General features: G+C 62.1%; 1 protein-coding gene across 5 annotated transcripts in view; it reads left to right on the top strand.

Moving 5' to 3' along the window:
• Positions 1-18,101, top strand: part of NBEAL2 (neurobeachin like 2) — a 30,418-nt gene that overhangs the window by 9,780 nt on the left and 2,537 nt on the right. For 2 of the 5 annotated variants that reach the window (XM_030845315.2, XM_030845317.2), the window contains exons 3-45: positions 3-131; positions 233-314; positions 398-522; positions 707-789; positions 2,420-2,505; positions 2,605-2,887; positions 3,050-3,156; positions 3,638-3,718; positions 5,160-5,243; positions 5,649-5,747; positions 6,204-6,805; positions 6,888-7,020; positions 7,107-7,226; positions 7,432-7,753; positions 7,983-8,065; positions 8,180-8,272; positions 8,465-8,642; positions 8,771-8,904; positions 9,277-9,436; positions 9,665-9,767; positions 9,935-10,088; positions 10,192-10,350; positions 10,540-10,699; positions 10,876-10,961; positions 11,129-11,641; positions 12,304-12,482; positions 12,577-12,736; positions 12,977-13,114; positions 13,207-13,563; positions 13,651-13,800; positions 13,954-14,111; positions 14,254-14,378; positions 14,462-14,597; positions 15,072-15,232; positions 15,331-15,647; positions 15,748-15,843; positions 16,151-16,275; positions 16,360-16,500; positions 16,668-16,798; positions 16,915-17,024; positions 17,114-17,231; positions 17,339-17,436; positions 17,507-17,623. In XM_030845315.2, the coding sequence (XP_030701175.1) occupies positions 3-131; positions 233-314; positions 398-522; positions 707-789; positions 2,420-2,505; positions 2,605-2,887; positions 3,050-3,156; positions 3,638-3,718; positions 5,160-5,243; positions 5,649-5,747; positions 6,204-6,805; positions 6,888-7,020; positions 7,107-7,226; positions 7,432-7,753; positions 7,983-8,065; positions 8,180-8,272; positions 8,465-8,642; positions 8,771-8,904; positions 9,277-9,436; positions 9,665-9,767; positions 9,935-10,088; positions 10,192-10,350; positions 10,540-10,699; positions 10,876-10,961; positions 11,129-11,641; positions 12,304-12,482; positions 12,577-12,736; positions 12,977-13,114; positions 13,207-13,563; positions 13,651-13,800; positions 13,954-14,111; positions 14,254-14,378; positions 14,462-14,597; positions 15,072-15,232; positions 15,331-15,647; positions 15,748-15,843; positions 16,151-16,275; positions 16,360-16,500; positions 16,668-16,798; positions 16,915-17,024; positions 17,114-17,231; positions 17,339-17,436; positions 17,507-17,623 (6,976 nt within the window). Of the gene's footprint in view, positions 1-2; positions 132-232; positions 315-397; positions 523-706; positions 790-2,419; positions 2,506-2,604; positions 2,888-3,049; positions 3,157-3,637; positions 3,719-5,159; positions 5,244-5,648; positions 5,748-5,774; positions 5,815-6,203; positions 6,806-6,887; positions 7,021-7,106; positions 7,227-7,431; positions 7,754-7,982; positions 8,066-8,179; positions 8,273-8,464; positions 8,643-8,770; positions 8,905-9,276; positions 9,437-9,664; positions 9,768-9,934; positions 10,089-10,191; positions 10,351-10,539; positions 10,700-10,875; positions 10,962-11,128; positions 11,642-12,303; positions 12,483-12,576; positions 12,737-12,976; positions 13,115-13,206; positions 13,564-13,650; positions 13,801-13,953; positions 14,112-14,253; positions 14,379-14,461; positions 14,598-15,071; positions 15,233-15,330; positions 15,648-15,747; positions 15,844-16,150; positions 16,276-16,359; positions 16,501-16,667; positions 16,799-16,914; positions 17,025-17,113; positions 17,232-17,338; positions 17,437-17,506; positions 17,624-18,101 lie in introns of those variants that run through there. The other 3 variants (XM_030845318.2, XM_030845319.2, XM_060307421.1) reach the window with 2 other exon arrangements.

Genomic DNA, 18,101 nt, shown 5'->3' with positions numbered 1-18,101 from the left:
AGGCCGGAGGAGGCAGGTGCGGAGGTGCCGCTGCTCCCTCGGGATGCGCTGCACGTGCTGGCTGAGCGGCTGGACGAGGGGGACCTGGAGCAAGCCCTGCTGCTGCTCAAGCTCTTCGTCATCCTCTGCAGGTGGGTCCCTGTTGTCTTCTCCACGGTGAGAGAATGTGCAATTATGGGCCGGGGTGGGGGCTGGCTTGTCACCGGGACCTCTCCCGTCATTCACTTCCCAGGAACCCGGAGAATGTAGCGGCAGGCTGGGGCCAGGTGCTGGTGCCCCGGGTGCTGGCGTTGCTGACCTGCTTGGTGGCCAAGGTGAGGTGGCCTCTACCCTGGGGGTTGGCAGGTGGTAGCCACGGCCCAGCTAACCCCCTTTCACCCTCTCTGCATGTCTACAGCTGAAAGGACCCCCACCACCGGAGAAGGGCCATGGGTCCCAGCTGGAAAACGTAGCCCTGCATGCCCTGCTCCTCTGTGAGGGCCTCTTCGACCCCTACCAGACCTGGCGGCGCCAGCACAGTGGGTGAGAGGCGGCCCGCAGGCGGAGGACCTAGAGGAGGCCCGGGACAGGATGGGGGTGGCCGCACTGGCCAAGGTGCAGAGGTGGGAGGGGCCGGTGTGCAGGCTGCTGAGGGGGAGGATGACGCAGGAGGAGTAGAAGTACTGGCCTCACCTCGGCCCCTGCCCACCCTGTCCCCACCTGCCAGGGAAGTCATCAGCTCCAAGGAGAAGAGCAAGTACAAGTTCCCTCCTGCGGCTTTGCCCTGTGGATTCAGCACCTTCTTCCGAGGTCAGGCCCCACCCCCGGCCCGCCTGGCCCCACCCCCAAACATGAGCCCCCTCCTTTGGTTCCCCATTGCATATGCAGGATAGGACCCTCTTGTGGCTGTACTCAGGGCTGGAAGAACCATGGGAATTTGAGTGGGCTTCCAAAGGCAAGTAGGAGTTCAGGGGCAGAGAGGAGAGGAAGGGCATGTCTGCACAAAATGAGTAATTTCTTTTTGCGGGGGAGTCGATTTCCCTTCCCCCTTCTCTTCTGTCTCTTGGGACCCCCCATTGCTTGTACCCCACTCTGATCTGGACCATCTTAAAACTCCCTGGTCCAATCTCTTTGTCCCTGTAGCTCCACCCAGTCTCCTCTCTTCCACAGGACAGTGTCTACATTAGGTGTCTCCCTTTCCTGCTCCCATACTCCCGGGGAAGCTGACCCCCCAGAACATCTCTGGCCACCTATTCTCCCTGGGTACCTTCTGCTCCTGAGTGTCCCCTCTCCTCTCATTGGAAGACACTGGCCAGGATTTCAGATGGGCTCCTGGCAGGATGCTGTCTGGACAGGGGCAGGCCAGGTTTGGGAAGGTGGTGGCCTAGGAAATACCTCAGTGTTTCTGGGATGCACCAGGGAGCTGCGGGCCTGGGTTTGGAACGGGGGCAACAGCTCCAAGTGGGGAGATGCCCCTGGGAAGTCCCTGCCTCTGTTCTCCCACAGCCTGAGTACTCTTCTTAAAACACACTGGATTTTGTTTCCCCTACTGTAAATTCCTCAGTGGGGACCTGACACCCTCAGAATCCAATCGTCTCCACAGCCTTCCTTTCCAGCCCCGCTGGCTCTCTGCTCTCCGCTCTCCAGCCATGGTCCTGTCCTCTCCTTCCTAGAATCCAACTATCCCACCTTTGGTCTTTGCCCATACTGTTTCCTTTTCCTTTCCAGGCCAACTGCATTATCAGGCCTCACCTTGAAAGCCCTGTCCCCTGGGAGGACCCCCACCCCATCCCACTGGTATCAAGGCAGCTCTGCATTCCCCCCTTCAACGCACACACACTCATGTGACCCAGGGCTGGTCCTTTCTGCTCTCTGGGTTTCAGTTCGTGTCCTGGCATCCTGTCCAGCTTTACTGGAGCAGGGCCAGGTGGGCCTCCCAGATATGACGCTGTGAAAGCCCCTAGAAGTCCCCAGTGGGGGTGTAGGGGGATGGTGTGTGGACCATCTGTATGGTAGGTACGGCAGGGTCCCCAGAGCCGGTCATGGGATGCTCCAGCCATCACAGGGCAGAGGGACCAGGAGACTTGTATCTAAGAAACTAAACCCTGGGTTGCCATGGGGAAGTGCATGGGGGGTGCTCACCCTGGGGTCCTCATTTTGGGGCTTAAGGTTCCAGGGAGCTGGCTAGGCTCTCAGGGCAGGGCCATGCCCCCTACAAGCTCCCCAACGAAGGGCTGTGTCCTCAGACCTCCTAGCATAGAATCATGACATTTTAGACTCCCAGCACAGAACCCGGTCTTCTCCCTCAGATTGGGCCTCCCAGCCCTGTTCCTTGACCCAGCCCCCCACTCCCACCCCAGGGCACCCACCTCTTGTGTGGTCCCCTGGACCCACAGCCCTGCAAGCTTTGTGACATTGTCTTGCTCCCCACCCCCATCAGAGAGCCTGCAGGATGCAGATCACTTGCCGCCTGTGCTCCTGCTGCGTCTCATCCATCTCTTTGGTGCTGTCCTTGCAGGAGGGAAGGTAGGCCTGGAGGAGCCTGGGGGCCCGAGGGTGGCTGTCTCAGAGTCTCTCTGCTGGGTGAGCCCTTTGCCCATTGCCCGTCTCTGCCCACACCTGCAGGAGAACGGGCAGAAGGCTGTGAGCGCTGGCACTGTTCAGGGCCTGCTGGATGTGGTGCGGGGCTGGGGCCACGGGCCAGCCCAGGACCCCCGCCTAGTGCCGCTGGCACTGGAGGCACTGGTGGGTGCGGTACATGTCCTGCACGCCAGCCGCACACCCCCCCGGGGGCCAGAGCTCCGAGCCCTGCTTGAGGGCTACTTCCGTGTCCTTAATGCCGACTGGCCAGCCGGGCCAAGCCTGGACCCCGAAGAGGCCCTCATCGCCCTACGGGTCAGCATGCTCGGTGGGTATAGCCTCTTGGGCTCTTGGGGAGGTGGCACTAGCAGGGGAAGGCCCAAGTTATGATGGAAAGGCTGGCCTGGGCAGTATGGGAAGAAGGTTTAAGGCTGACCAGAGGCGCTGCTGAGACAGGCTTGGGCAGGGCTGACCCTTGACCTCTCCACAGATGCCATCCCCATGATGCTGGCATGTGAGGACCGGCCAGTGCTGCAGGCCACCTTCCTCAGCAACAATTGCTTTGAACACCTTATTCGCCTCATCCAGAACAGCAAGGTGGGTGGGGCCCAGGCTGGGGCTGGGGGCACCACGTGTGGATGCCGAGCTGCTGATGAGCAAACTTGGGCTGGTGGGATGGCTTGCACTTCAGTGGGAGGGCCTGGGGCTCAGGATGGCTCTGGACCCCACATGAAGAGGGTGTTGTAGAAGGACGGGAGCTGCCCTGGCCCCTTGTTTCCCTTTTCCCCAACCCCAAACGTAGGGGCAGGAGGAAGGCTCAGCTGTTTCGGATGCCGTGCCTATCCCTGCCTACTTATCTGCCCCTGGCTCTGTCCCTTTGGGCAGGGTATGGGTGGCTCGGCTCCCCTACCCTTCCCTAGTGCCTGGTAGGGCGCTCGGCCTGGGGCTCAGGGCACATCCTTCCCTATGGGGCGGAGCCCTGGCAACTGCCCCAGGTCCTGCTCTAATCCCACCCTTCCCTCATCTTCTCTCTCCTCTGCCTCCTCTACCTTGTGCCTCCCCCCCCCCCCACCGACAGCTGTACTTGCAGGCCCGGGCGCCCCCTGAGGGGGACAGTGACCTGGCTACCTGGTTACTGACCGAGCCCGATGTCCAGAAGGTACCACCCTGGGGCTGACCAGCTCAGGCACCCACATCCCTGGGCACCCACCCCCCCGGGGCTCCCTCTTTGAGCCTTTCTGCACTATGCAGGGGGAACGATGCCAGTCCTGGTATAGCCTAGTGATGGGGCTGGGTCCCCCATGCTGTCTCACCTACCTTCCAAATCCCAGTCCTAGGAAATGGCACAGTTGTGATCTGTTCCCTGCCTTGTATTAGTCTTGGGAGCTGGGGTTTGGCTATGCCAACCTAGAAGGAACCTTCGATACTCAACCACCCCACCCCCATTGCACAGAAGGGGAAACAAGAGGCCAGATACTCAGGGATTTGGCTGTGGTCACTCACAGAGAAGGAGGTCCCCCACGTGGGGCTACTTCTTTGCTTGGATCCTTGCACCTGCCCTAAGCGGGTCACTGGGAGTTCCCTATCCCCTCATGCCCTCATGACGTGCTCCCTGCCTCACCTTGCATGGGGGCTGTAGGAGGCTGCGGGGTGTCAGGGGCTTTGCATGGGGCATCCTCTCTCTGGTGGCTCAACACCTGGGCCCCCACCTCCAGAGCCCCGCCCTGGCTTTGTCCTCATGAAGCAGCCCTGTGTGTCTATTGCACTTGGCTGTTTTCTGAGAACCTGCATGTCCATTCATCTACAAAGCAGGCAAGGCCAGTGAGACCCCTGCTTTTTCCAGATGAGGAAACTGAGGCCTGGAGGAGGGAAAAGATCGCCGGAGGTCCCTTAGGGAGTCAGGCAGAGCTGGGACCAAGGGCCCCATGGAGCCAAAATACAGCCTGGCACCTGCTGACAAACTCTCCAAGCCCTCCTGACTCCTCAGCCCCTCAGCAGGGCAGGGTGAAGGAGGAGCTGCCTCTGGCTGTTGGGTGCAGCCAGGGCGAGCCTCAGCAGCCCCATCTGGATCTAGGGGAAAGGGGCAGGGTAGGACCTAAAGGTCTCGAAGGTTCTTCTGGTTCTAACGTCTTGTGATTGATTGTCCCTAAATTCCCCAACCCCCTGTCAATCATTGTGGGTGATGGGACACTTGCCAGCCTGCCTGCACATGTGTTTAGCTTGGGTGGCGATGGGCGGAGACCGGGGCCCATAAACCCACCAGACAGTGGAGGGCAGAGGGCTGTGGCCAAAAGGTTCACTGGTGATCTGTCCCAGTATCCCAGTGAGGCCCTTCCCAGCCTTGGTTTCTTCCCTGGCTTCTCTGTCAGAGTGGGCCTTGCCAAGCTGCTTGGCAGCCTGGGCAAGGGTAGAGGGCCTGGTGGCTTCTGTTCTAGCACTGTATGGCCCAGACAGGGCTTCCACACTCCCAGGGCCCCAAGCCAGCTCAGCTACTTGCCTTGGGGCATCTGTTCCTGTCCCTGCACCCCTTTTATTGCAGGGTGCCGCCAGCTGCGACGTCCTGGCACCTGCCTCTCCTGACTGTACCTCCCCACCCCAAGGTACTGGACCAGGACACAGACGCCATTGCAGTCCACGTAGTCAGAGTGTTGACCTGCATCATGAGCGGCTCCCCCTCCGCCAAGGTGAGGATGCTGCGGTCTTGCTGTAGTAGGGGTGTGGGATGGGAGTTCAGTTGATCAGCTGTCTCTAGAACAGGCCTGGCTGATGGCTGTCAGAGCAAGTGAGCTGGGGAGGTGACCATCCTGCCCTCTGGGGTACGGCTCAGGCCCCTGGGCGAGCGTGGTCATTAGTGAGTCCTGGGAGCTGGCTATCCTGGCTCAGAGCTGGAGGGTGGAAGGATGCTTGTGGCTGACCCCCATCTGCAGCCTTCCGAGGTAGACCTATTCCCCTGCTAGCACTGTGACCCAGAGGCAGAGCCAGGCAAGGGGGCTCTGAAAGCTGATGCCTCCTCCAGGGTTCCTGTAGGGTGTGAGTGCGCCCTGGGGCCCACATACACACTCACTCCTTTCCCACACGTCCCTGCACAGGAGGTGTTTAAGGAGCGCATCGGCTACCCTCACCTGCAAGAGGTTCTGCAGAGTCACGGTCCCCCCACCCATCGACTGTTGCAAGAGCTGCTCAACATGGTGAGGGCAAGGGCTTGGGGGCAGGGTCCCAAGGGCAGCCAGGAGTGAGTCAGGGCTACCACGGAAGGTGAGCTCTCCACCTTAGGGGACCATGTTGACTATGTGTGACCTGGGGCCTGACCCTGTGTGTCAGGGTCACTGGGGTGAGGATTCTGAGCTGCATGGGGCTACCAACAGAAGCTGCTACATGTTAGCAAGCCCCAGGATGATCCTAGGAATAGGCAGTTGGGGTTTAGGCCAACCTAGACTGAAAGCCAAGGGTTGTTGTTGGTAGCAATGGTTGTCTGAGCACCTCTGGCTTTCCTGAGCCTCAGACACAACCTGTGAGCTGGATGGGGTAGCACACGTTGTGTTCCCATGCTGGAGGCAAGTAAACTGAGACAGGAAGTCCCACTGTTGGTAGGGTGGCCTGTTCCATGCCAGTTGCCCGGGAACTATCATTCTCTCCACCCGCAGGCTGTGGAGGGCAACCACAGCACGTGTCCGCCACCACCAATCCGCAATGAGCAGCCGGTGCTGGTGCTAATGCGGTGGCTGCCAGCACTGCCCACAGCTGAGCTGCGGCTCTTCCTAGCACAGCGCCTCTGGTGGCTCTGTGACAGCTGCCCTGCCAGCCGTGCCACGTGTGTCCAGGCCGGTCTGGTGGGCTGCCTGTTGGAGACACTCAGCGAGGGGGCAGCCCTGGGGGCCCGCTGCCAGGAGCAGCTGCTGGCGCTGCTGCAAGCATTGGGCCACGTGTCACTAAGGCCCTTGGAGCTGCGTCGCCTGCTTCGTCCCCCAGCAGGTCTGGACTCAGGGCCGGGTGGAGCTGAGGCCGGGGCTGCCCGACACGCAGGTGCCACCATCCGCGCGCTCTCAGGCATGGCCCGGCGCCAGGGCCCGGCACGAGCCCTGTGCTACTTTGACCTCACGCCCAGCATGGCGGGTATCATGGTACCCCCTGTGCAGCGATGGCCAGGACCTGGCTTCACCTTCCATGCCTGGCTGTGTCTGCACCCCACGGCTGTAACACCTGCTCCGGGCCCCACCCGGCCGCTCCAGCGAAAGCAACTGTACAGGTGGGTGACTGCTAGGGACCAGGGCGCGGTGCCAGGGTGAGCAGGAGAACCAGCGGGCATAACTGGCTTGGCCTGCCCCCAGCTTCTTCACCAGCAGCGGCTCAGGGTTTGAAGCCTTCTTCATGGCGGCTGGGACCCTGGTGGTGGCCGTGTGCACCCGGAAGGAGTACCTGACCATGAGCTTGCCTGAAGTGTCCTTTGCCGACTCTGCCTGGGTGAGCCTCCGTCCTCATGTGGCCCAGGGAGGTGGAGGGGACACCACGTCCCAACCTGTGACCTGATGTTGTGGCTTCTGTTCTAGCACTGTGTGGCCATTGTCCATGTGCCCGGGCGCCGGCCCTTCAGCCAGAACCTGGTGCATGTCTACAAAGACGGCCATCTGGTGAAGACGGCACCCCTTCGCTGCCCCTCCCTTAGTGAGGTGTGCCAGGCAGGGTTTAGGGAGGCTTGGGCAGCTGGGGGCACTTGGACAGGGTGGGACCTGGAGCCCCGTATTCCCCCTCCCCCACCCCACAGGCCTCAGCCTCTGGGGCCTGTGCAGCCTTGGGGGTCACCGAGGAACTGGATGCAGGTGGAACCCCAGGCTCTGCTGTGACCTGACCACTCCCCCAACCCTGGCCCCACAGCCTTTCTCCTCCTGCTGTATCGGCTCTGCTGGGCACCGCACAACGACCACCACCACGGGCCTACCTGCGCCACCTGTCCCCGCTGCCCTGGCTCACACTCACCCCTCCCTCACCCGCTCCCAGTCAGTCCCGGCCACCACAGGGCTTGGCTGGGGGTCCGGGCTGGTGGCCCCTCTGCAGGAGGGCAGCATCAGCTCCACCCTCGCAGGCACACAGGACACTCGGTGGGGCAGCCCCACATCCCTGGAGGGCGAGCTGGGGGCTGTGGCCATCTTCCATGAAGCCCTGCAGGCGGCAGCCCTGCGGGTCCTGTGCACCCTGGGTATGCAGCGCCGTCCCCGTGCCCTGCCCCAGCCCCTACCGCTTTGCCCCAGGACCCAACTGGTTGGGTCTCAACAAGTGCCCAGGCCAGAAACGAGGGGTCTGGCGGGGGGAAGGTGTCCCTGGGAGGGGCGGGGTCTATCCTCTTATCAGGCAGAGAAGAGGCAGGCTGTGTGTGGGGTTTGGCCAGAAGCCCAGCCAGGTCTGAAGCCCCCCTGCCCACCCCCCAGGGCCCAATGAGACAGCACCCTTCAAGCCCGAGGGTGAACTGCATGAACTTGGCACCAAGCTGCTCCTCCATTACTCACCTCAGGTACTGCGGAGGTGGGCAGTTGGCTTAATCCCGCTCCCTCCCCCTGCCTCACACCCTCTGTCTCCCACCATCTCCTCCACTGAGCCTTGCTGCCTGCTCACCCCCTGTCCGCAGGCCTGTAAGAACAACATCTGCCTGGACCTGTCCCCTGGTCACGGGCTGGATGGCCGCCTGACAGGCCACAGGGTGGAGACCTGGGACGTGAAGGTGTGTGCTCACGTGAGCAGTGTGTGCAGGAAGCATGAGCATGGGCACATGTGTACAGGGCGGGCTGGGGAGTGGCACTGTGCCCTGGGAGGTCTTGAGGAGACCCAGATTTCCAGGCTGGAGGGTCTGCTGGGATGGAGTGGAGCAGGAAATGGCTGGGTGCTGCCCTCTCATGGGGGCCCCCACCCGCAGGATGTGGTGAATTGCGTGGGAGGCATGGGTGCCCTGCTGCCCCTGCTGGAACGAGTGGCTACACAGCCCCAAGAAGCCGAGGCAGGTCCAGCAGAAACACATGACCTTGTGGGGCCCGAACTGACCTCTGGCCACAACACCACCCAGGGACTGCTTCTCCCACTGGGCAGGTCCTCAGGTAAGTGTCCCTGCTGCCTGAACTGGGGGGAGGAGATCTTGGCATGGTTGGGGGACTGGACTGCTTGAGGTCTCTGTGGCCACTGGCAGGCCTTTGAGGTACATCTGTTCCCTTCCTGGTGGCGGTAGAGGAGCGAATGGAGAGGAATGCAGTGGCTGCCTTTCTGCTGATGCTGCGGAACTTCCTACAGGGCCATGCTGTGAACCAGGAGAGCCTGGTGCAGTGCCAGGGGCCTGCCATCATTGGGGCCCTCCTGCGCAAGGTGGGGCCTGCTGGGGCAGGCGGGGAGGGGACTGCCCTGTCTGACTAAGGGGACTGATTGGAGGGACCAAGAAGGGGAGCCTGATGGCATCAGTCAGGGAGGGCCTCCTGGGAGAGGTGGCATTTGAGCAGGGCCTTGAAAGGCTGGGCAGGGTTTGGCTAAGAGGGTCTGGGGGGAGTAGCAGAACCGCAGGGCACCTGCACAGCAGTCTGGGAGCTTGCACTTCAGAGACAGCAGGGAGCCACTGAAGCGTTTTGAGCAGGCAGAATGCTTGTGTCCATCTGCCTGTGCAGGGCAGGGTGGAAATTGGGAGGCCTGAGAGTGGGCGGGCAGGGCCTGATATCTCACCCCAGCTCCTCTGTCCTCCCCCAGGTCCCCAGCTGGGCCATGGACATGAATGTGCTCATGTCTGCCCAGCTTCTGATGGAGCAGGTGGCAGCCGAGGGCGGTGGGCCCCTCCTGTACCTGCTCTACCAGCATTTGCTCTTCAACTTTCACCTCTGGACCCTTAGTGACTTTGCTGTGCGCCTGGGTAGGTGTGGGGACTTGGGGATGTTGGTGGAGGTTCTGAGAAGCTATAACCCTGTGGGTGATCTGAGGGGACATATCTGCCCTGAGGCGTCTGAGGGGACCATGACCCTCTCCTGGTGGGGGGTGGAGGTGGGCAGGGAGGTCTGGCAGGGGCATGGCCCCTGTCTTGGAGGATGGAAGGGACCCGGCTCAGTCAGGTAGCCTGAGCCCTCTGCCGATTCCCACTTAGGCCACATCCAGTACGTGTCTAGCATAGTCCGTGAGCATAGACAAAAGCTGCGGAAGAAGTATGGGGTCCAGTTCATCCTCGATGCTCTGCGCGCTCACTACAGGTGAGGCTGGTGGGGGCAGATGGGGTGGGGTGCTGACACTGCAGCTTCTGGCCTTGGGGGCAGGTCTGTTCAGTCCCCCAGCTCACCTGCCCACTTGCCCTGTTCTCCCCTCCATGCCCCTGTGTTCTCCTGGCCCTGGGTGCATGTTTCTGCTGGGACCTGCCCAGCCTACAGCGGGAGCACCCCCTAGCGGCTGATGACCTGCGCACAGTGCAGACTTCACTCCTGGGCCTGGCGCGGGAGTTTCTGGTCCGGAGCTCTTCCGCTGATGACCTGCAGGTGGTGCTGAACTTTCTGGCGGCTGCGGGTGATGATGGCCAGGTAAGCTGGAGGTTGGCGAGGGTGAGACTAGGGGGAGGGGTGGAGTGTGGACCACGTTCAGGGTTGGGGGTGGCCGGCTCAGTGTGAGACTTTGTATCCCCAGGTGCTGGGTGCGCTGGACCTGCTGCTGGCACTGCTGCAGGGCTCGCCAGCACAGGAGTCTTTGGCTGTCTTCCTGCTGGAGCCAGGGAACCTTGAGGTGCTGCTGGCACTGCTGGTGCGGCCAAGGCCCATGCCCTTGCTGCCCGACCGAGTCTGCAAGGTACACTCAGCTCACTCCTGACCCTGGCATCCTAATTCACGGGGGCCCCCGCCTGAGTCCAGAGAGGTGCAGAAGGCCTTAGGCTGGTGGGTGAAGCTGCCTTTGCCGACCTCTCTTGGAGCCACACGCCTGCGTGGTGACTCACCCTCCTCCAGTAACTCTTTCCCCATGATGACGACCCCTACACAGATCCTGCGCAGACTGCAGCAGAATGAGCGCTTACCTGAGCGCAGCCGCCAGCGGCTCCGGCTGCGAGAGTGTGGCCTCCAGGGTCTCGTTGCCTGCCTGCCGGAGGGGGCTGTTTCCCCCCAGCTCTGCCAGGGCCTCTTCAAGCTGTTCCTGGGGGCAGGTACAACCTGTTTGGGGCCAAGAGGCAGGCCAAGTAGAGGGGTGATGTGGATCCAGGAACCAGGGCAGGTGGGAATAGGGAAGGTGTTGGGACCAAGGGACCAAGGCTGAGCCAGCAGAGGAGCACAGTCCCTCTCTGGGGTCAGTCCCTCAGGCCTTTTCTGGCCGTTTTCCCAGATTGCCTGAACCTCTCAGATCTATTGGCTGTGGTGCAGCTGTCCCTGCAGGCTGACCTCAGCATCCGCCTAGACATCTGTCGTCAGGTGAGTGGGAAGTGAAAGCTTTGTTGGGGGTTGGGGGGCGGCTTCTACCCTGCGGCCTTTGCCTGTGACGAGGGGTCTCTGGAGGCCTCCCATGCAAAGGCCCCAGGAGGAGGGGCTGGGGCAGGCTGTCGGATGAGTCCCTCACTTGCTGTGCCCTGGCCCGGCAGCTCTTCCACCTCATCTACGGACAGCCAGACGTAGTGCGGCTGCTGGCCCGACAGGCCGGCTGGCAGGATGTGCTGACCCGGCTGTTTGTCCTGGAAGCCGTCACAGCTGGCAGTCCCCTGCCCTTTACCCCCGAGCCACCCACCTCCCCGGAGCCAGCCTTACACAAGCCACCCACTGAGTCACCTGAGCCTTCGGACGTCTTCCTGCCCGCGGAGGTCCCCTGCCCTGACCCTGACGCCTTTTACCAGGCTCTTTCCCCATTCTCCACACCCTTTGAGCTGGGCCCGGAACGGGCCAGTGTGAGTTCAGGCAATACTGCTGGCGGTGGCAGTGGCAGTGGGACTCTCACTCCAGCCAGCCAGCCTGGCACCCCTTCCCCGCTGGATGGGCCCCGGTCCTTCCCTATTGCCCAGGGCCGCCACAGCTCCAGTCTCTCCAATGTGCTGGAGGATGGCAGCCTGCCAGAGCCCACCATCGGTGGGGATGACACCTCTAATACAAGCAACCCTCAGGTGAGGCGGGCCCACCCTCTACCATCGTACGGCACCAAGGGAGGGCACCTCTGGGACACGGGGCAGGCAGCGTAGCTTTTCCACAGGTGTTGCCCTATTTGACATCAGGGCTACAACTGCTATTCGGGTCTGGCGCTGCTGCCTCGTAGCTTTTATCTGCAGTGTGTTCCCTGGGGGGTGGGGAGTATTCTGGAACAGGGCAAGTCATGCTGAGACAGAGTTGGGGGCACTAACCAGGCTTCAGAAGGCCCTAGAGAGCCTGTGAGGCAGGGACTTCACGGGGCCCGTGGGCAGTATTGCTCTAAGGGTCCTGCCTGTGCTTCTGGATCCGGGGATGGGCGTCTGCTTATTCCATGGCATGCTTCCAGAGAATTCTAGGACAGTCCTTGAGGCCTGTGAGGACTGTGAGGTAACCGTGTGAACTACCTCATCTCCTCTTAGGAGTCCTGGAATCCCAGGATCCTCCCTGGAACTCGGGCAGTGGCTGAGGCCCACACCATCTGTTTAGGCCTTTAGCACCAGACTGGCTCGGCTGTTGGCCAGAGGCTCGGCTTCCTGCTGTCCCTACTAGTGGGTGGGTGGACGTGCTGAACAGGGATGGTAGTGGGGCAGTGATTGCCTCCCTCCCCAGCCTGCACCCCACACACCCCCTGTGTCCGCAGCAAACCTGTGAGGAGGAGCTTTGTAACCTGCTCACCAACGTGCTGTTCTCGGTGACTTGGCGGGGAGTGGATGGCAGTGACGAGGCTGCCTGGCGGGAGCGCGGCCAGGTCTTCTCCGTGCTCACCCAGCTGGGGGCCTCGGCCACGCTTGTGCGCCCACCAGACTGCATCAAGCGCAGGTGAGGGGGTGACTCAGGAGGGGGAAGAGCCTCGGGGAAACCTGGGGCCAAGAAGGCGGTCAGGTAGACACCTGAGTCCCTCGCCCCTCTCCAGCCTCCTGGAGATGATGCTGGAGTCAGCCCTGACCGACATCAAAGAGGCCCCCCTTGGGGTCCTAGCCAGCCTCACCCAGCAGGCGCTCTGGCTGCTGCGCCTGCTGCAGGACTTCCTGTGTGCCGAGGGCCACGGTAACCAGGAGCTGTGGAGTGAGAAGGTATGATAGCTCAGAGGGGCACGTGCTCAGTGTTCTCGTGCACCTGAGGGCATCTGGTCTGGGAGGTGGATGAGTACACGTGTGCCGTCATGGGTTCATCAGCTGCGGTATCTGTGAGCGTAGGTTTATCTGTATGTACAAACCCTCCCTGGCCTCCAGCCCAAACCTCACCTTGCTCTTGCCCCATGGGCTGTTGGCCTCCTCTGGTGATGGCCGCCTGGAATATATGGTGTGTGGCAGCTCTTTGAAGGTGTGTGCAGCCTGCTTGATCGCCTGGGGGCCTGGCTGCACCTGGCCAATGGCACAGCAGATCTCCGAGAGATGGCACAGATTGGCCTGCGCCTCGTGCTTGGCTACATTCTGCTGGAGGACCCACAGGTGAGCACAGGGTGGGTGTGAGGGGAGGGTGTGTGGTGGGTATAGGGAACTCCGGGAGTAGCTGGTGACACCTCCACCCCTTCGGTCCACAGCTGCACGCCCAGGCCTATGTAAAGCTGCACGCACTGCTGCAGACTGCAGTGCCCATGCGCCGGGAGGAGGCTTGTTATGTGCTCTCCAAGCTGGAGGCGGCGCTGGCACGGGCGCTGAACACCCCAGCCTCAGAGACCCCCACCGGGGACGGGGAGCCCCCAGCTGCAGCCGCTGCTGCAGAGCGCTGCTCATGGCTGGTACCGCTGGTGCGCACACTGCTGAACCGTGCCTACGGGCCCCTGGGGCTGCAGTGGGGGCTGCCTTCCCTGCCTCCCACCAACGGCAGCCCCACCTTCTTCGAGGACTTCCAGGCCTTTTGTGCCACCCCCGAATGGCGTCACTTCATCGACAAGCAGGTGCCTGGAGCTGGGGGCACGGGCAGAGAAGTGCGAGCTGGGGACCCACATCGAGCACCGGTCTCCTGTCCCTGTCTCATCCTCCAGGTGCAGCCCACCATGTCGCAGTTCGAAATGGACACCTATGCTAAGAGCCACGACCTCATGTCAGGCTTCTGGAATGCCTGCTACGACATGCTCATGAGCAGTGGGCAGCGGCGCCAGCGGGAGCGGGCACGCGGTCGTCGGGCCTTCCAGGTGTGCGACCCGAGGCGGGGGGCGGGGAGCTGCTCCACACGTGGGCCCAGAGGACGGCTGATGGGACGGAGTGGAGAAACAGGGACAGCACATGAAGCAGCCAGCGGGACTCACCCGTTCCTCCACCCTACTCCCCCCCCCCCCACTCCTCAGGAGCTGGTGCTGGAACCTGCACAGCGGCGGGCACGCTTGGAGGGGCTGCGGTACACAGCGGCCCTGAAGCAGCAGGCAGCGCAGCACTCGACCGCCCTGCTGCACTGGGGGGCGCTGTGGCGTCAGCTCTCTAGCCCCTGTGGGGCCTGGGCCCTGAGGTGGGCGGGGTTCTGGGTGGAGTCCGGGTGGGGTGGGACTTGGGAGGGAGGAGCCGGGAGGGTGCCTTTGGGGAGGAACCTGGGAGGAACCCAGAGGTCTATAGCCTTCTGCCCGTGACCATCACTGGGGACGTATCTGTAGGGACCCGCCCACCCCCCGCTGGAAGCTCTCCAGTGCCGAGACATACTCGCGCATGCGTCTGAAGCTGGTGCCCAACCATCACTTCAACCCTCACCTGGAAGCCAGTGCCCTACGCGACAACCTGGGTGAGAGGGTGTGCTGAGCTGGGTCCACCCAACCTCGTACGCCCTGTCTTGTCTCTGGCTGAGCACCCTTGGGCCCATTGCAGGTGAGGCCCCCCTGACACCCGCAGAGGAGGCCTCCCTGCCTCTAGCAGTGACCAAAGAGGCCAAAGTCAGCAGCCTACCCGAGGAGCTGCAGGAAGACCAGCTGGGTGAGGATGAGCTGGCTGCGCTGGAGACCGCGTGAGTGGGGCTGGGAAAGAGCTGATTGATGGGGGCAACGGGTCTGCTCCAGTGTGTGCTGGCCGGTGGTGGAATTGACTCCGGAGTCTGTTTCCCCTCCCGCTGAAAGGGATGGTCCAAAATCAGGTGGGAGTATTGGGCACAGCTATAACAGAATGGATAGTTGCTCTTTCATGGCTCGGCACCCCAGAGCAGGACTGAGAAACACAGACCAGACTAGGATGGGGGCCCTGGGAGCAGGCAGGGGCTGAGTGAGGGAAGCCGGGGATGGGGGTTGGTGTCCTGGCAAGACATTCAGAGGCCCAGGTTTCAGGGCGGGGACTGTGGTCAGTCTGGACCCTGGGCAGCTCCTCCTCCTCTGGGAGTCATGAGCTGTGCATCTCATGACTTGGTGGTGCTCTGAGAGCGTGGTCCTTGGGCTTGTCAGAAAGGGGACCCCAGAGTCTGGAGCCTAAAGTGGGTGCCGGCCCCCAGGTTGGAGGCCGCAGAGCTGGACGAGCAGCATGAGAAGCTGGTGCTGTCAGCTGAGTGCCAGCTGGTCACAGTGGTGGCTGTGGTCCCAGGGCTGCTGGAGGTCACTACCCAGCACGTGTATTTCTACGACGGCAGCGCTGAGCGTGTGGAAACCGAGGAGGGTGTGTTCTGATGGAACGGGACGGAGGGACGGCAGGGATGGCTGGGGTACGGTGGGGCCGGGGCGAGTGACTTCTGCACTCGCTGTCCGTCCCCACAGGCATCGGCCATGACTTCCGGCGCCCACTGGCCCAGCTCCGCGAGGTCCACCTGCGGCGTTTCAACCTGCGCCGTTCGGCGCTTGAGCTCTTCTTCATTGATCAGGCCAACTACTTCCTCAACTTCCCCTGCAAGATGGGTGGGGCCACGGCCTCATCTCCGTGCCAGGCCCCCAGGCCCCAACCCTGCCCCATCCCACCCCACACCCAGGTGCGGAACCAGGTGTACTCGTGGCTCCTGCGCCTGCGACCCCCCACCCAAGGCTACCTGAGCAGCCGCTCCCCCCAGGAGATGCTGCGCGCCTCAGGCCTTACCCAGGTGAGAGCCCTGGAGTGTGAGGATCGGGTGAGGTCAGGGCCTGGCGGTTGGGAAGAGGGCTGGCAGCCCAGCTGGCTCACCTCTTGCCCCTGCCCCCCAGAAATGGGTACAGCGTGAGATCTCCAACTTCGAGTACCTGATGCAACTCAACACCATTGCGGGGCGGACCTACAATGACTTGTCTCAGTACCCTGTGGTGAGGGCCTGCTCCCCACCTCCCCCACTCCTCTGGTCTGCCAGCCCTGGTTCACCCAAGTGTGGGTACTGATGCTTGGTCAGGACCGAGCCCTGAGCTTGGTCCTGGGCGGGTGCTGTCTGAGGCCTGGCCTCTGTTCTCCCCGAAGGGAGTCCTGTCCCAGACAGTCCCTCCTGCTCCCCTGCAGCCCCTCCACGTGGTGCATCCCCACCTGTGGGCTCCGCCCGTCTTCTTGAGGGTGAGGGTGAGGGCAGGGCAGGTAGGCCATCAGGACCCTCATGCAGCTCCTGCCCGGGTGGGCGGCCAGTTCCCCTGGGTCCTACAGGACTATGTGTCCCCAACGTTGGACCTCAGCAACCCAGTCGTCTTCCGGGACCTGTCCAAGCCCATCGGTGTGGTGAATCCCAAGCATGCCCAGCTTGTGAGAGAGAAGTGAGTGCCTGAGTGAGGCTGGGCTCGGGGGTTGGGATGGACAAGAGGAGGGCTTCTGCTGACTCCCCCCAACTGTTGCTCTAGGTACGAGAGCTTCGAGGACCCAGCGGGCACCATTGACAGATTCCACTATGGCACCCACTATTCCAACGCAGCAGGTGTGATGCACTACCTCATCCGTGTGGAACCCTTCACCTCCCTGCACGTCCAGCTGCAGAGTGGCCGGTGCGGAGGGGCAGGCGGATGGTGCAGGGCAGGGCAGGGTGGATGAAGGGAAGAGGCAGGTCTTCCAGGCACCCTGGACCCTCTGGCTCTCGGCTTTCCTGCGGCCACACCTTCTCCCCCACTGTCTCCCTTCTCTCCACCTCACTTTGGCCCGTGCCCCTCCCTAGCTTTGACTGCTCTGACCGGCAGTTCCACTCGGTGGCAGCAGCCTGGCAGGCCCGCCTGGAGAGCCCAGCCGATGTGAAGGAGCTCATCCCAGAGTTCTTCTACTTCCCTGATTTCCTGGAGAACCAGAATGGTAGGAGCTGGCGTCGGGGCAGGAGGTGTGGGGATGGAGAGCTCGGGTTGGGGGCGGTGGCCAGGGAGCAGGTGAAGGTGGCGTAGAGAGACAGCTGACCCAGTCTTCTGTGCCAGGCTTTGACCTGGGCTGCCTGCAGCTGACCAACGAGAAGGTAGGCGACGTGGTGCTGCCCCCGTGGGCCAGCTCTCCTGAGGACTTCATCCAGCAGCACCGCCGGGCTCTGGTGAGATGAGCACACGCAGACAGGCGGGCAGCCGGGGTTGGTGGGGGAGTCAGCCGTTCCTGGACTGACTGCCTCCTCCCCGCCCCCAGGAGTCAGAATATGTGTCCGCCCACCTCCACGAGTGGATCGACCTCATCTTTGGCTACAAGCAGCGGGGGCCAGCTGCAGAGGAGGCCCTCAACGTCTTCTATTACTGCACCTATGAGGGTGAGCAGTGTCCTTGACTCAAGTGGGAGCCGGGGCACAGAGGAGGGGTGAATGCGGTGGGCACAGAGGGAGTCCTGACTGCCCTGCCCTTCCTGTCTGATGCTCAGGGGCCGTGGACCTGGACCAAGTGGCAGATGAGCGGGAACGGAAGGCTCTGGAGGGCATTATCAGCAACTTCGGGCAGACACCCTGTCAGCTGCTGAAGGTAAGGCCAGCTTGGAAGACAGTGGTCAGGGATGCCCTGGCCACGGTGCTGATCGGCCACTTGCCCACAGGAGCCACATCCAGCTCGGCTTTCAGCTGAGGAAGCAGCCCAACGCCTTGCACGTCTGGATACTAACTCACCTAGCATGTTCCAGCACCTGGACCAGCTCAAGGCCTTCTTTGCAGAGGTGAGAGGAGGCAGGGTCTCGACTTCTTACTTTGTGAAATTCGTTGAATCCCACTGTCCTTACCAGCCTCTTGGGGCAGATGGAAAACCTAAATCAAGGTGACTGATGCTAAGACATCTTAGAAAAAGAGGTAAACATCAGAGGAGATGGGAGTGCGGGTGGGATGCCTTCTTCGTGAGGAAGAGTCAGGACAAGGTGTTGACTCACCTGACCATCCTTAGGGTGACCAGAAGGAGGGAGTCCGGCCTTAGATACTCTACCTCACCTTCCTGTCTGCATCCCAGAATGCCCCCAAGTCTGACGTGTTTAGGCTCTTCTCTCCTCCTGCTAGCAGGCTCAGAGCCGTGGAGTAATGGGTTGGGATGACCACAGCTGAAACCAAGCTTGACACCCTGGAAGGATCTTCCTTGTCCATCTGGTTTCTCACTCACTTTCTGAGACGCCCTGAAGGCACACTGGTCTCTGATGCCTATTCCTC

This window comes from Globicephala melas, chromosome 11, assembly GCF_963455315.2.
Source record: "Globicephala melas chromosome 11, mGloMel1.2, whole genome shotgun sequence".
Taxonomy (NCBI): Eukaryota; Metazoa; Chordata; class Mammalia; order Artiodactyla; family Delphinidae; genus Globicephala; species Globicephala melas.
This window is presented reverse-complemented; position numbering and strand designations above follow the sequence as displayed.